Source organism: Sinohyriopsis cumingii, chromosome 5 (genome assembly GCF_028554795.1).
Source record: "Sinohyriopsis cumingii isolate HCF-2022 chromosome 5, ASM2855479v2, whole genome shotgun sequence".
NCBI classification, from domain to species: domain Eukaryota; kingdom Metazoa; phylum Mollusca; class Bivalvia; order Unionida; family Unionidae; genus Sinohyriopsis; species Sinohyriopsis cumingii.
In genome coordinates this window covers 45,303,093-45,319,679 of record NC_142965.1, presented here as the reverse complement: position 1 = coordinate 45,319,679, position 16,587 = coordinate 45,303,093, and the positions used below count along the sequence as shown (strand labels likewise).

General features: G+C 33.2%; 1 protein-coding gene across 3 annotated transcripts in view; it reads left to right on the top strand.

The window, feature by feature from the left end:
• LOC149799063 (intersectin-1-like) overlaps positions 1–16,587 on the top strand; it is a 224,540-nt gene that overhangs the window by 108,785 nt on the left and 99,168 nt on the right. For all 3 annotated transcript variants that reach the window (XM_089958036.1, XM_089958037.1, XM_089958035.1), the window contains exons 28-32: positions 7,518–7,557; positions 8,497–8,618; positions 11,129–11,245; positions 12,336–12,414; positions 13,977–14,162. In XM_089958036.1, coding sequence (XP_089814162.1) covers positions 7,518–7,557; positions 8,497–8,618; positions 11,129–11,245; positions 12,336–12,414; positions 13,977–14,162 — 544 coding nt within the window. The remainder of the gene's footprint in view (positions 1–7,517; positions 7,558–8,496; positions 8,619–11,128; positions 11,246–12,335; positions 12,415–13,976; positions 14,163–16,587) is intronic.

The window sequence follows — 16,587 nt, the reverse complement described above, 5'->3', positions numbered from 1 at the left end:
TTTTCTCAGGTGGACCACACAAATCAAAATTGGTAACCAGTTAAAGGAACTTTATAGCAAAACCTTTTGGAATACTTAGTAATTAGGAACTGAACATGACATCTTGCTGGCAAAATAGCTCACACAGAGCTACTAGTGTTTTATGCATTTTACCCAGACCACAAATATTCAGTAAAGTATTTGTATTTTGTATCACTAAATTTTTTGGGTGATGTGCCCACTGGCAGATGCCTAGCAAACTTTAGCTGGCCCTAAGCAAATATGAGCTTGTCGCAGGAGTTGAGCAAGTGGATTTGTGAATCCCTACAATGTGTTAATTTTACTGTGCATATACAAAAAGCATGTAGTACTTCTCAGTTATGAGTAGATAATATGAAACATTCATTGTAGTTGTAGGTGAGTGCAAATGAACTTTCAAGTCTCTATCCTCTCTTTTTATTTACAAAAATAAATTTTTATACCAGCTGTTTACACTGACTTATTTGTAAGGTCAGGCACACATTATTGTCTCCCCTGTATTAGTATGGTGAGACATGGGTATCACTTTGATGGTGGCCTTATCACCAGTGGTAAACTTTTGTGCTTAAGTTTGATGTAAATGTTTTGGCAGGTTGCATGCATCAGTGCATGGTTGTGGGTTACATTGGGTTTCAAGGAATGCCTCTTTTTGGAAACTACATGTCTCATTTATATTATTTTTTGGCTTCACCTGCATGATCCATTTTTTTCACCATTTTCGTTATTCATATTCATAATGTGTCAGTAACACTGAAATAATTTGGTGATGTATATGTTTTCTCTAATAAATTGTCAAATTACACAAAATGCATGTATTTTCGGACTTTAAAAAAATGAAACCTTAAAGTCATTTATAACCCTGTCTGTCTTTTATGCATTCCCTCTCTCCCACCAAAATAAACCACAGAAAACATTCACTACCAATAAATACATAAGTATAAAGCACATATGCAATTTGTTTTATTGTATATGTAAAAAAATGATTTAAATGCAGAAAAAAGTAGAATTTTAGACAATTGTCTGTCCATCAGAAAAATAACGTTCTTTCCTGTACTCTCAAAATTCTTGTATTCTTTGTACTCATACACAAATGTTGATTATAAAACACATGACATAAAAAAGAGATGTGTGGATAATCTTGAGATGATAAAGAATCTATGAAGTTGTAGTTAAAAAGTAAACACTAAAGAAATGATTGAATGATAAACAATGAGATAATAAATGATGAGATTCTTGATTCAGTACAAACTGTAGAGAAATGCTTAAATTGTGAATGAAGAAGTAATAAAGAATGAGACTCTAGCTTCAGTGCAATCACTAAAGAAATGAATAAATTGTAAATGACAAGATTATAAGCAGACACTAAAGAAATGAATAAATGATAAACAATGAGAAAATAAAGAATGAGACTGAAGCTTCAGTGAAAGCACAAAATAAATGAATGATGAGATAATAAATGATACACTGAGAGATTCAACTTAAACACTAGAGTAATAAAAAGTAAATGCTGAGATGATAAATGATGCACTGAGAGATTCAAACTTAAACACAGATGCAAGAGTAATACATAAAAAGGAAATGCTGAGGTGATAAATGATACACTGAGAGATTCAAACTTAAACACAGATGCAAGAGTAATACATAAAAAGTAAATGATGAGGTGATAAATGATACACTGAGAGATTCAAACTTAAACACAGATGCAAGAGTAATACATAAAAAGTAAATGATGAGATGATAAATGATACACTGAGAGATTCAAACTTAAACACAGATGCAAGAGTAATACATAAAAAGTAAATGATGAGATGATAAATGATACACTGAAAGATTCAAACTTAAACACAGATGCAAGAGTAATACATAAAAAGTAAATGCTGAGATGATAAATGATACACTGAGAGATTCAAACTTAAACACAGATGCAAGAGTAATACATAAAACGTAAATGCTGAGATGATAAATGATACACTGAGAGATTCAAACTTAAACACAGATGCAAGAGTAATACATAAAAAGTAAATGCTGAGATGATAAATGATGCACTGAGAGATTCAAACTTAAACACAGATGCAAGAGTAATACATAAAAAGTAAATGCTGAGATAATAAATGATACACTGAGAGATTCAGACTTAAACACAGATGCAAGAGTAATACATAAAAAGTAAATGCTGAGATGATAAATTATGAGACTTTATCTTAAAGTGCAAATGCTGGAGAAATGCATTTGGAATGAATCTGAAATGCATTTGAAATGAATCTGAATTTGGAATGAATCTGAAATGCATTTGGAATGAATCTGAATTTGGAATGAATCTGAAATGCATTTGGAATGAATCTGAAATGCATTAGGAATGAATCTGAATTTGGAATGAATCTGAAATGCATTTGGAATGAATTTGAATTTGGAATGAATCTGAAATGCATTTGGAATGAATCTGAAATGCATTTGGAATGAATCTGAATGTGGAATGAATCTGAAATGCATTTGGAATGAATCTGAATTTGGAATGAATCTGAAATGCATTTGGAATGAATCTGAAATGTATTTAAGATGCATTTGAAATGCATTAGAGATGCTGGAGAAATGTATTTAAATTGCATTTTTTTGGTAAATAAATGTTTCACAGTCTGTATTAAACTGTTACAGTATAGACTCTGATCTACTGATGGCATGTCGTGCCAGCAGATAAAGGACTCTGTATGTTCTACTAAAGTGTATTTCAGCGTAATCCAATAGGTATTCTCTTCCAGTTTTCTGAAAAATATTTCAACAAATTGAATAACTTCAGACCTTGAAAACACCAGAGTTAAGTTCTTTTGAGATGGTAAATGAATATTGCTTTCAGTTAGAAGTATAATTTATAACAGGTCGTGGTAGATGTGGAAATTCCTGTACAAATCTGCCATTATTGCAAGTCATTGTGGGTAATTTTCTGCAAGGTATTAAGGGTATAACTGTTTTCATTGATATTGAGGATGAGGTTGTTGTTGTAGGGTTTGACGCCATTTTTCAGCACATGATAGGCTATATATGGTGGCCATTATTAATGGTGGAGGAAGAACCAGGGAAAACCCCACAAAAAGAACCACTGACCCACGAGAAGCTTCTGGCAAGCTTTCTCACATACCCACATTGGCTGAATCTGAGACTCGAATCCACGCAGGCAGAGGTGAGATGACAGTGATCCGTAATGGACAGCACTTTAGACCACTCGGCCACTCAAGGCCCCTGAGGATGAGGTAGTAAAAGTGTAATATTGTACCAGTTTTATCCAAGGTACCAAACATAAAAGTGTCAATAATAACTTCATAAAATGGCACATTTGTGCTGTGCAGAAATTTCAATGTCCGACCTTGACTGATATAAATTCTAGTTCTAACTGAAATTGACATTCATTTTAAAAATTGAAAATATTGGAGTTTTCAAAATTATAATTATTGTTGCAGTGGTAAGTTTTAATTTGTGGAAGTATTTTGCTTTTTTATTTACATATTAGATCTTGTTGAAATATACATAGTGGCTTAAACCAAGCGGTATAGATCCTGATAAGTAGGCACAAAGCTTAGTTCACATTTGTTTGTTAATTGCACAAATATAAATCACATTTCAGCAGGTTATGATGATTAACAGAAAATTTAATTTTAGGTCTCCTGCATCAAAAGATTGAAACTTTTTGCAAACAGAAGAATTTAATTTTAGAAGATGATAACGTTAAGCAAGGAACCATATTTTCAGAAAGGGTACCATTATTGAACACTCGAGTATAGAATAGCTGAATCCCTGTAGAGTTACATATAGTTCAGTGTCTGTTGCTTTCTTTAATTTTGTTTTCATATAGTGGCATGAAATTTCTTCTTCTTGCCTTGTAGCAATGAGTTTATTTGATGGGAGTGGCTGTTTTTGCTTTGTTCTGTTTTTGTTTTTGTATGTATAATGCATGTTCTCTCATTTACATGTTTCTCCTGTTTATTTCTGTAGCTAAAGCAGGTATCATCAGCAGCATCCTTTGATAGCACGGTTGAATCCTCCCTCAGGACAAGCTTGGAATCCGCATTTTCTCAGCTAGATTCTGTAGGAAGTGGCTTAAATTGGGGTACCCTTGACGATGACCCCTTTTCTAAAGAGGACCCATTCTCTAATGAAGATCCCTTTTCCAAAGATAACTTTGGTGATGATGATGAAGATCACTTATATGATACGCTTGATGATGTTCTTAAGTCAAAATATAGTAATGAAATGTTTCCTAAGGCTTTAACATCGGCCACGGCAAATGCTGCTGACCTCTTTGACCTTGGCACACAGAAAACAGATTCTGGTTCAAATGTATCTTTTTCAGCACTTACGAATGTGAAGTCTTCTGGTCTGAATGTAACTGATCCTGCTAATATGGCAAGCAATTTGGCAGAAAGAAGTTCAAAACTAGAATTAGCTGATAATGAAGATGACCTGTATGAAACCTATGAAACCTATGAAACTGTGCAGACAAGCTTGTCTGTACAAACAAAAGATGCATCCTTTGGGGATGACAAATTAGATTTGTATGAAGGAATCTTTAAAGATGATAACTTTATTATTGCATCACCTTTGGAAGGTCCTCAACCCCTATTAGACAATGGTATTAACACTAAAACACCATCAGCCAGCCTTTCAAAGGAAGCAGGGTTGGAAGACAGTGTCCGTAACTGGGCTATGAGCATATTTGATGATCCATCAGAAGCTAGTCTGGGGGCAGAGGTTGCTGCAGCTTTTAGTGGCTTCGGGTCAAAGACTTTGGACATCAGAGATGATTTAGATTCAGTTGAGATAGATGCACAGTCATCCGTGTGTACTAATCTTCTTTTGCCTATCTCATCTATAGATATGACCAATATTAATTTATCGGCATATTTTTCTAGTCAAGAAGAACTCCAAGGCTTTTAAAGCTTGTATTCAGGCCAATTATTACACATTTTTGATGCTTAATTATAGGGCCTAAGTTCTAATTATTTTAAATTGGGATTGCAAACAATAGCAAAATGTTTTTCAGATTTATCTAGTAGGGTCAAAGTAATATCACAACAAATTAATTGGTCATATGCATAGACTTTGTTACTGTGTGTGTATAAATTCACTTGCATGCTTTAGATGCTAACTTCTAACACTTTTTATGTACTTAACAAACAGAATATATTTTATTTTAACATTTCATTTATTGTCAGTTTTATTGCACTCTGTAAGCAAAATGTTCTTGATATATTCCATACTATTTTTGCATCATTATGAGACCCAGCATATTATTAAGATGAGACATAATTATCATAAATGTAAACTGCTTCCTGTTATATAATATTTCTCATTATCTTCATCTTTTTACTCTTACTCCATTTGAAAACTATCATGATTCTTGATACCCATTAATATTTAAAATATAGAATTATAATAATCCTCTTTATATTGTATTTTTATTGAGATACTGTTTATCTGCTAATTGAACATCAGAAGTCATCATCAGAACACAGGAAAAATGTATATGTCATGTATTTACTACAGAAAATGAAATTGTATCAAATGCATTCATTCTATTTGAAAGTAAAAACTTACTATGAATTCACTATTTTTTGCAGGTAACTCATTTTTGTTTGGCCCACTTTGGCAGTAGCTTGACATAGTGATCAGTTTGGCATCCTTAAGTATTTCTGTCTGTCCACACCCTAAAATAATCAACCTCAATATTTTTTACTTAAATTTTCTTTCCATACCATTTCAGGGTTCGAAACTAACTTTTTTATTAACTAGTCAAGCGGACTAACAGGACAAAAGTCATACTAGTCCGCAGCAAAATCCATTAGTCCTCAAAATACATGTACGTAACACAACAATAAAGATTCATATTATACACACTGCATTTCCACTTCTCTAGAAAAGTTCGGTTCCTACTTTCTTTATCATACTGTTTGTCGCGTTCCCTTTTGTCCTCATTATTGTCAGTCTTCAGCCTTTTGGCCGGATTTTCCACACCTTGTACAAATCGCCACATTGTTCTCTTTGCTTTCTTTGTTTAACTATGATCCTGGTCAGTGTGACAATAACACTTTGCACACCATTTGTAATGCTTAATATAAAGCGCCTAGGTGATCTCGATTTACATACAGGAGTTACAACAAATTCAATAACTAAAAATAGCAAGTTATTTGCCAGCATTTCTGTTATGAAATTCATTAAAAATATCAGGAAAGCAAACTTTAAAATAATTACATGCATTCATTTTTTATTAGTCAGGCGGACTTGTATTGGAAAATATTTATTATTCCGTGAGGAAAACTATTAGTCGCGGACTAATGGACGTACATTAGTTTCGAACCCTGCATTTTATCCCATGCTCTTCAGATTTGGAATATGGCTTCAGTATGAACTTTTAATTGTATTGGTATTATTCTGCTCCACGGGTCATCCCATTGTGTGAGGATTTGTATTATTCTGCTCCATGGGTAATCCCATGGGGTGAGGATTTGTATTATTTTGTTCCATGGTATTTTGCCCAGCAAGATGTACCCATATATCAAGTATTTCAGAAACTGACCACATTACTAAAGTATAAACAAAGAAAGTAAAACTAGAGTACTGTGCATGACACATTATATGCCCACCCTAACTACAAAGTTTGGTAAAGGAGCTTGTTATAGAACAAAATCTATTCTGCAAAACCATTTTTTCTTTCAGTTAAAATCATACCCTGATCTCTGACCATTTGACCCCAAAAATACTTCAAGTACAAGCCCTCACAAACTTTGGTCAAGGCATACGGTCCAGAAAATAATGCTTTTATGCAACAATAATTTTTTCTTTAGTCACAGTGACCTTTTATTTTTTCAGGTGAAGGTACATGTTTGATAAATAAATATTTTCTGCAGAAACTATTTTTCTTCTTGGAGTCACAGTGATTTTGACTTGTGGACCCTTCTAGGCACTAGTCATCATTAACCTATTGGTTCAAGCCTGTGATGTACAATGATAATGACCTTTGGTCTTTTAATCATAAAATCATCAGGCCTCTTCCTTACACCAAATGCAAGCCATCCCCACAGATTGGTCAGGGTATGTGCAGTATGGAGTTAATGTTATTGTGAAGAAATCATTTTAATTCCTTCAGTTACAATGAAATTGATGGTTGACCTTTCACAAGAAGTAGGTCAGTTTGATTTAGATTTCACACATCAGAGATTTTGTTGAAGTTCTGCATTTAGGAAAATTTCTTGGGTATTAATGACCACAGAGTCATGGAAATTGATTTGTCATCGTGTCTTGGAGGATACAATAATTACACCTCTCCACCAAAAGTAGGCCTTAACCACAAGTTGAAGTGCAGATAAAAATGTCATTTTTTACACACAGAAATGAACACCTGTAAAGATAATTGAATTCATAGTATGTTATATTGTGACAGTTGAACCTTCAAAACTATCTGGATAAAGCTAAACTATCAGAGTGAATGCAGTGTTTTTCTTCCTTTTCAGATGAAGGCTCTTGGAACAACAAGCACATTGAAGAAGCCAGGTATCAAATGTTAGAGTATAATTCAGATGTAACAAGCCTATTATAATCATTTAATCATGTTGTTATCAGTTTGTTGTTTTTATCTCCAGAAGTTCAGTGCAATGTACCTTCCAAGGATGAAATAGAAAAAACAAATACAATTCCTTTCATTTATAATATAGCTGCCACAAAAGAAAAGCATTAGACTAACATTAATTTTTATTATACTAATTCCTTAGTATTTCCAATCTTTATTTGAATTTGATTAGTTCTTTCCTTTGTCTCTAGTGAAGTTCTGTAAACAGTGATGTAAATTCCCTTACCATTTAATCGCTGTTGATAGTAAAACAAATTTCAACCAAATTTCAAATGACAAAAGATAATTCAGTCTTTAAACATATGCACATTATAAATTGAGAGAAGTGGCATGCGTTTGTTAATTTGATGTTCATTGTAACTGTTATCACAGATGACTTTGTCTGCAGGCACTTGTTGTTTCACAGTTAGCATGGAGCTAAATGGTTTTGCAAAACTTGAGTGGTACAGTTCATGAGTCATAGAGGTAATGAATTAGTTTAAAATCAGATGGTGCCCATAGCAAAACATGTGTAGTTTATTCAAAGCAAAATGTGTATTGGTATTAAGAAATGTTTCATACGTTCTTTGTAAAAAATAAATAAATAATACATGTTAGAGTATTATTCATTTTCTCTGTGACAGTTCACAGCACATCCTTATTAATTTATAACAAATACTCTAACAAGTCAGTATGTGTTAAAAGATCACAATTTTTAAGATTATATGTCATGAAAGACTACCTGTTTTCATGCACAGATTATCTATATTTTATAAAATGTTATTACCTGCAATGAGACCAGCTGTACTGAAAGGATTCTAGTTGGCAGAAGAGATGGTTTTTTGAGACAGTTAAAACTATTTTGACACTTGATTTTGTTTCAGAAATAGCCACAGTAATAGCATCCTACACAGCTACTGGGACCGGTCAGTTGTCCCTCCAGCCTGGTCAACTGTTACAAGTCCGCAAGAAAAGTCCCAGTGGATGGTGGGAAGGGGAACTGCAGGTTATTATATGTCCCAGATTTTAAAAATGCAAAATGGTCATATAAGCCATCCGAAGCATAAATGTCCTTATTGGTGAAGTTATCAGATTTTATTCTTAGATCATTATAATCCAGTTTTGCAAAAATATTTACTTAAAGTAAGGCTCATAAAGCTTCTTCTGTTTTATTTTCTTCTTTATGTTCATTATCTGATTTATTGAAAACATTTATTTCAAATTGCAAGATGTCATGTTTTATGTCATCATCTGGTCAGTTATGTTATAAGCCTTTCTGCCACTTGCAACCATTTATTTGTGATATTTCATCTGATAAATTAAGTCAAATGCTTATTACAAGCTTCTGCTTGTGACTGTTGATACGGATAGCTTTTCTTTTCATAGGATGGGTTTTTGTCCATTTTATTACTGGCATAAAATTTGTTTATGTTCCTATTCTTCCTGATTGGATGATCATATTGAAATAAGGTTTTCACTAAAAGACTTTTCTGTCGTCTGATTGGTGCTAAATGAAAATGGTGCCATTATGATGTTCATTATGGCCATTGTGTGAACAGTCTTGAAATTCCTGTTATTACTACTCCATCTGATTGGATGGTGATATCAACATGGTGTTTTCAATGAAGACTTCATATGATGTCCAGTTGGTTCTAAATGAAACTGGTGGTGATTTTATTTCCAACATGACCACCACAAGGGCCATCTTGTTATTGATATTCCTTTTGTACAAAAACTGATATTAACATAGCATTTTCACTAGAATACTTTTGATGATGTCTAGTTGGTCATAAATGAAAATGTTGTCAATCTGACGTCCAGTATGGTCACCAAAACAGCCATCTGGAAAATCAACTTATGGCTTCTTCTCTTAGATGGCTGGTCATATTGACATTGTGCTTTCACCAGAGGACTTCTTATGATGTCTAGTTGGTCCTTGTTGATATCGGATATCTAGTATGGCCACCATGGCAGCCATTTCTAAAATGGAAAGTAACATCAACATGTGGTTTTCACTAGAAGACATCTTAAAAATGGTGTTGCTCTGACATCTGACATGTAATGATCCTCTCCTTAAAGGATGGTTATATGGGGTTTTGACCAATATTATGATGCCTAGTTGGTCCTGAATGAAGCAGGTGCCAATCATTCAGCCAGTATGACTACCACAGCAACTAATTTGAACATTTTGTTATTGCTGAAGAATGTCATACATGGTTTCAACACTGAGCAGTTAAAAGAACAACTATTCTTATCTTGAATACCTGGAAATTGTTTTTGGATGTAGAACATCACTTATTTTCAGCGATTGCTTATTTATTTTATAAGTCTGTTACAACCTTTCTGCTTGGAATGGTTCATATCAAACTTTGGGTTTTGATTTTTACATCTTTCAGGTAGAATGGGTTTGAGCTAAAATGAAAATTATTATTATCTTTGATTGTAACTCGTGGGTGGCATGAACACATTTTGTACACTTTACCAACTATGAGCTTGCTAATAGGCTTACATCTTAAATTTATTTTAGTTTATAGTGCCAAACTAGCATTAGCACACTTCAGGTTGCTAATAGGCTTGCATCTTAAATTTATTTTAGTTTATAGTGCCAAACTAGCATTAGCACACTTCAGGCTGCTAATAGGCTTGCATCCTAAATTTATTTTAGTTTATAATGCCAAACTAGCATTAGCACACTTCAGGTTCCCTTCTACATGATAACCTGATTGCGATATTTTCTTGTTGGCATTTAACTATTCTGGCAGGTTCACTTTGCTCAGATACAAAAATCCCAGAACTCATGGAAGATTTCTTCCACTTTTCCTTTATTAAATAAAAATTGAATTTTGAAAAATTCTGGGATGTTTTGGAAAAATTAATAGTTAAACAATTTTTGCATATCTCTGGCCAAGACTATATCAGTCTTCAAAAATAAATGCTTTGCAAGCAATAGTGTTTGTAAGTGATGCAAAACCACCATTGTTCAAGCAAAAACCTTAAAGGGAAACACCTCTTGCCCCCATAGTCATATTATAAACAGTCTGAATAATTTTGTATACAAAAAGCTATTGAGTTTGTCCAACATTAAATTAAATTTTGATATTTTAAAGTAATAGAGCTATTTGAACTCATGAGTGGAACTCTTTCTAAGGTTAGATAAAAATAGATTATGCTCAAGGTTTTTTGTATGCAACAGGTGATAAACTATTTTATGACCCATTATTATTATTTATTTAGTCTTGTGGATTTCCCCAGATTTTGAAGATGAGAATGAAAAATTAATATTGCAACATATGAAGTCAAGCAAACTTCATAAGTTAAACTTTAATAGAATTTCCCCAGTGAAATTCCAGCTTTCATGAAATAAATTTATTCAGTATGTTGACTACTCCATATTGATATAATGCCTGTTCATCTTTAAACATTTGTGAATAAAATAGATTTTAATTGATTCTGAAATGTCACCAAACTGCCAATTTAATCCTTCACACTCCATTACGTCTATATTTACAATTGCAGGCGCGTGGTCAGAAGAGACAGATAGGTTGGTTCCCTGCTAATTATGTAAAACTTCTAAGTTCTGGTAGTGCTAGATCTACACCAGACTCCAGCAGAGGGATGTCGCCAGCACTAGTTGTAAGTAATGTTTCTCTCAGCAGGTTTATCTGTATATATTTCACCAGTTAATCTACTACTTAAATTTATTCCAATCATTGCTCAGTTAAAAATGAAAATTGTATTTTGAAATGATTCTTAGAGCTATTATTGAAGGTCTGACATTATGTTGCTTAAAGATTTTTAAAATTAGTTTCTTTTCTTTAATTGATTTAGAATAATTAAAAAATTCCAATTATCATGCACAGGTAACTGTTAAAAAAAAATTGATCTCTGTTTTTGATTCACAACATATTTTAGCTCGAAGGGCAAATAAATTCATTATTCTTTCCATGAGACATTTCATGACTTAGTTGGGTAGCAGCTATGTGACTTATCTTAAAGAGTCTTGAGATGGGACATTGGACAGATTCAAACGAGATGGGACATTGGACAGATTCAAATGCTTTTGAACATCTATTTAAATGCTGTTATGAATAAAGGTCTATGCATACCTCTTATAACAGTTTTTCCCTTTTTTGTTGTTCATTTTGTACTTTTTCACAAGGAAAACCTTTAATTACAAAACAGATCTTCATAACACAGATATTACATATTGTTCTTTTATCTAGCCAGTCATCAATTTTAACTTGAAAACAATAGGTATTTTATGATTCAGTCTTAAAAAATCATGATTTTCATACATTTTTACACAAAATGATCTTGTAAAACTATGGTTGATAATTTTAAAATGGCAACTTTCAGTGGTATTTTATTGGCTGCATGTACTATCATTTTAGTTTTCTAATCCTGGGGTCTGTATTAAATTGAGATTATCTTTCTTCTTTAAATACATTATACAAGTGTCCAAAAATTACAGTTTAAAAAATATATACTGACAGCAAATATCAGAAAACTCAGCATTTCTTTTGACAAAAATATTGAAGGTGTCTGAAAACTAAGACAAAGACAATAATATACTTAGTTACTCAATAAATATAAAGCATATTATTGAATTGAGCTAAAGTTGTAAAAAGTGGTTAAATCTGCTATAGTATAACGATATAGTGAACTTCTTGACCCAAATTCTTTTGCAGTTTCAAAACTTGCATTATTTCATATCTAATTACAGCCCAGTAGTGGAGGGGGTTTAGCCCCTTCCCCAGCTCCTGCTCGACCACCATCCAGTAGAAATTTGGCCACAAAGTATGGTGAGTAAATCTGAATGTAAGGTAAATGTCATACTATCTCAAAATGGACACCTCTTTATTGTCACACTTCCTAGGAAATGCTGGATCTCTTTATGCCCTTTTATGATGGTGGTAGAGTGTTACTTGTTACTCTTGTCTGTCCATCTGTATGTTCACATATGCTGTATATTCTTGCTTATAAGTCAAGTCAAACTGCAAACAAAACATTTTGGGCAGCTGTTGCATAAGGCTGCAGATCAAGGTCTATGTTGTTTGTTCAACTGATTACTTCTAACAAACTGCAAAGACCCAGATCTGCTGGTGCATTATGCAGTGGCAGATATGGGTCTGTGCATTTTGCAGTTGGACTAAGTGAGTATATACAGTATCACCTTGATTATATTTGTACTTTTACAGATATGTTGTGATAGGTCATGGCACTGCATCTGTCTGTCCATTTGTTTCCACCAGCACCAATTAAGGGAGGTTAAAATAAAATGCAGATATTTGTGATGGTTCTCACTACTAATTAAGCTTTGCATTTAAGGTAGTTTTATAGACACTGTTGTGGGACATTGTGTTCCATGGAGTCATTTTTAAGGTAGTTTTATAGACACTGTTGTGGGGCATTGTGTTCCATGGAGTCATTTAAGGTACTTTTATAGACACTGTTGTGGGGCATTGTGTTCCTGGTTTTCAGAAAATAGCATCTCGATTGATAAATTTTTCTTTTTTCAATACATATTAGAGTTTTAATCAGTGCAATATTTTAACCTACATTTAAATTGCAGTACATATAAGAAATCATATATTGAGGTGTTTGATGTTTATATTTGAGTCTTTAATGTAGGTTAAACTTAATGGCTTTATATATAGTGGGAATATAACACCATTTAATTTTTATGAAAAATATATGAACTTGGGTGAGTCTTTATGTTTCAAATTTGGGCATCACTCATAGTTTCAGCAGATCAGTGGTGAAATTTTGCCACAGTAGTCTGCAGAGTGTGTGGTTTATCTCATATCATACTGTCATAGTTACGAAACTTTTGAAACAGATCCATAATAAAAGTTGCTACATGGATCTGACAAAACTGGGTCAGTTTCTGCTGTATTGCACACTGATTTGTACTAAGTTTATCAACAACAGATGCTTACAGTCATCTATCATACTGTCATATTTTACTTTTACAGATATATTGTGATACCGTGCCATGACCTATCACAATATATCTGTAAAAGTACAAATATAATCAAGGTGATACTGTATATACTCACTTAGTCCAACTGCAAAATGCACAGACCCATATCTGCCACTGCTGTCAGATTTGTTATGATGAATATGTTCAGACTAATTGGGACACTGATAAATATTTTATAATAGTCCTGAACAATTAATTTAAAATTTACTTACATACCTTTCTTATCCTGCTATACCACAATTTGAAATTTTCTTTTTTTAAAATTCATTCATTCAATTCACATCTTATTCTTTTGAATTATTCATTACTTCAGTCCACATTTTGTTCTTTCAAATTATTAATTCCTTCAGTCCACACTCTTGATTGATTTTTCCATTTCAGTGGATCATGTAATAGCCCTGTACCCATACGGTGCTCAGAATGAAGATGAGTTAACATTCCCAAAAGATGCTGTGATAAATGTAATCAGTAAAGAGGATGCTGACTGGTGGCAAGGAGAATTTAATGGCCAAGTTGGAATGTTCCCATCTAACTATGTTTCAAGTTTAGGAAAAGAATCTGAGTCATGTAAGTACAATTTTCAGTTTTCCTTTTATATCTGTATTTTTGCAGGATTTTGTGGAAGTGGACTTTGAATTCAGGTAGGTCAGTATGATCTTGTCGTTTACAGTTGTACTGGACTGAAATCAGTTTTAAGTTATCCTTGCATACAGCATTTCCCTGATTTTGTTGGATCACCTCTTGGATTTGAAATATAAATGATGGTCAATGTTTGGTGAAGCTCATATGATACAAAGACACCGTGGTCATGATTGTTACTGGCAGATTTTATGGCCAAGCTAAAGCCTGCAATAAAACATATCTTGTAGCCAGAATACATTTCTCTGTACAACTGTTGTCTGAAATTGAGATTTAAGCATTTTTCCATTCTGTGAGTTTGCATTGGTTGTTTTGATGTCAGTAGAAATAAATTAAAATATCCACTGCTTTAAAAATGCACAGTTTAAAACCAGCATGAGTATAAGACAGAAGATTTTATTGTAAGCCTTGAGAAATGAAATTTGTGTACATTAGGAAATTCCTTTGCTATGGATCATCTGCAGTTTCTAGATTTGAAGCATAAATGAAAAGACATAAAAATGGTACTAACATCTGCCTCGCTTGGCACTCAGCATTTTTAATTTAAGAGGTTAGTGTTAGGACTGGTTGGCCTGGTGTAAGGATAATGTGACTGGGCAGGATATCATGCTACATGTCTGCAGCATGATGCCCCAGTGCTAGACATCACTATAAACTGCCACAGTGCAGACATTGTAGCGATATGACTGAACTTTTTTTAAATTTAATTCTGCATATTTTGAAGTATCTATAGTACATACAACACTGTCAAGGACCCTCTGTAACTGAAAACAAGGTCTTCATGGAATTCATGTCTGAATGACTAATTTTATAGATTGAAATCATGAAAATAAACAGATGGAAGGTTAAATTCCTTTTTTTTGGGCAGATTTTCTATTTGTCAGAGCATATTATTAGCTTAGAGCCCCCGTTCTTGCCTATAATTGAACCTGCCAAATATTTAAAATTTCCCCCAAAAGACTGAAAATAAAACCTGGCAGCTTGTAATCTTACCATAATTTGATTTAGAATTTTTCTGCATTATTTGAATTTGTTAGACAGCAAGAAAAGTTTCTCCCAAAAAGGAAAGGGAAAAAGGAGGAAGGGTTACAGTTACTATTAGTAGACGTCTTGTGTTGATTTGAATATATCACATTCCAGGATATATGATCACTGTTGCCAAGGCATTTTTTGAAGGATTTTGTCAAGCTGAGTGATATCAAGAAGCCATTGAGTACCATAGGGTTAAAGTAAACTCAAATAACTTTTGATTTTAACACAATGTTTACCATCATTACACGAGTCTTGAATCACACTCATGGACTTTTAAATGTATGTTTACATACTTAAAATAGCATTACATGATATTTTGTTAGACCTTTCAGAAAACTGTCACAGCACAGAGAAAAATCAACTGCTTTACTGAAGGTCTTGTTAGGGTTGGCAGGCAGCTCTGCTGTATTGTATTACCAGACTGAGTTAGAATGGGATCTGTTGTTTCCAAATAATGGCATCTTTCAATATTGCTGCAGATATTCCATACTGTTCATTACTAAAATGTGAATTGAGCAAATGTTCCTTGGGTGGTCTTCTTCGCAATCTACATTGCAATTGAACATTCACATAAAAACAGCAGACAGTAGTACATGTATTAAGTATTTGTAACCCTCACTATGGTAGATGTATTTAGTATTTGCAACCCTGACTATAATACATGTATTTAGTGTTTGCAACCTTGACAGTAGTACATGTATTCAGTATTTGCAGCCCTGACAGTAGTACATATATTTAGTATTTATAACCCTGACAATAGTACATGTATTCAGTATTTGCAACCATGACAGTAGCACATATATTTAGTATTTGCAACCCTGACTATAATACATGTATTTAGTATGTGTAACCGTGGCTATAATACATGTATTTAGTATGTGCAACCCTGACTATAATACATGTATTTAGTATGTGCAACCCTGACTATAATACATGTATTTAGTATGTGTAACCCTGACTATAATACATGTATTTAGTGTGTGTAACCCTGACTATAATACATGTATTTAGTATGTGCAACCCTGACTGTAATACATGTATTTAGTATGTGTAACCCTGACTATAATACATGTATTTAGTATGTGCAACCCTGACTGTAATACATGTATTTAGTATGTATAACCCTGACTATAATACATGTATTTAGTATGTGTAACCCTGACACTAGTACATATATTTAGTATTTGCAACCATTACAGTTGTATATGTATTCAGTATTTGCAACCCTTAAAGTAGTACATATATTTAGTATTTGTAACCCTGACAATAGCTGTCACTATTCGCTGTTGATAAACCTGACAGTTCATACCTGTCATACCAT